Here is a 1,146-nt window from a genome sequence, read left to right as displayed (position 1 = left end):
ATGACAGTGATGAAGAATAGGACAGAGGTGATACAGTTTGTACTGTTGGGACTCACTGATGACCCAGGACTGCAGCTTCCACTGTTTATTACCTTCCTCCTCATCTATACCATCACCCTGGTGGGGAACCTGGGGATGATCCTGCTAATTCTCTTGGACACTCGGCTCCATACTCCCATGTACTTTTTCCTTGGTAATCTTTCTCTGGTGGACTTTTGTTACTCCTCAGCTGTCACCCCCACAGTCATGACTGAGCTTCTTGGAGGAGAGAAAGTCATTTCCTACAATGACTGTGCTGCTCAGATGTTCTTCTTTGGAGGCTTTGCTACTGTGGAGAATTACCTATTGGCCTCAATGGCCTATGATCGCTATGCTGCAGTGTGTAAGCCCCTACACTATGCCACCACCATGACTAAAAGTATGTATACATGGCTGATAATTGGCTCTTATGTCATCAGTTTCATAAATGCCTCCATCCATATTGTAGACATATTCACTCTCTCCTTCTGTAAGTCCAATGTGATCCATCATTTTTTCTGTGATATTCCAGCGGTCATGGCTCTCACTTGTTTTGATAATCAATATAGAGAACTAGTTCTTCTCTACATTGAGAGTTTAAATATCTTTTTTGCTCTCATAGTTGTCTTGACATCTTACATGTTAATTTTTATTACCATCTTAAAGATACACTCAGCTACAGGACATCGCAAGGCCATAGCTACCTGTGCTTCCCACTTCACCGCAGTGTCTATTTTCTATGGGACTGTCATCTTCATGTATTTACAGCCAAGTTCTAATCATACCATGGACATAGACCAAGTTACATCTGTGTTTTATACCATGGTCATTCCTATGCTGAACCCTCTGATCTACAGCCTGAGGAATAAGGAGGTTAAGAATGCATTCTTAAAGTCAGTACTATATTCTTAAAGGTAAATTATGTATTCTTCTGCTGAATAAAAAAATAGAATTTTATTGGGTCGCTTATGTAAACTATCATATCATCTGCAAATAGAGACAGTTTGACTTCTTCCTTTCCAATTTGGATGCCCTTGATCTCCTTTTGTTGTCTTATAGCATTAGCTAGAACTTCTAGTACGATATTGGAGATATGGGAGGACAGCCTTGTCTTGTTCCTGATTTTAG

General features: G+C 40.3%; 1 protein-coding gene across 1 annotated transcript; it reads left to right on the top strand.

The window, feature by feature from the left end:
• LOC127227858 (olfactory receptor 5B2) lies at positions 1 to 930 on the top strand. Its single transcript, XM_051192170.1, has one exon. The coding sequence runs from the start codon at positions 1 to 3 to the stop codon at positions 928 to 930; it is 930 nt and encodes a 309-aa protein (XP_051048127.1).
• The last annotated feature ends 216 nt before the right edge of the window (positions 931 to 1,146 follow it).

Source organism: Phodopus roborovskii, unplaced genomic scaffold (assembly GCF_943737965.1).
Source record: "Phodopus roborovskii unplaced genomic scaffold, PHOROB, whole genome shotgun sequence".
NCBI classification, from domain to species: Eukaryota; Metazoa; Chordata; class Mammalia; order Rodentia; family Cricetidae; genus Phodopus; species Phodopus roborovskii.
The sequence above is the reverse complement of the archived record's forward strand: the minus strand, read 5'-3'. Positions and strand labels throughout refer to the sequence as shown.

What these genes read in the sequence shown, in the direction of transcription:
- LOC127227858 (XM_051192170.1), top strand. Translation starts at nt 1, where the DNA reads ATGACAGTGATGAAGAATAGGACAGAGGTGATACAGTTTGTACTGTTG.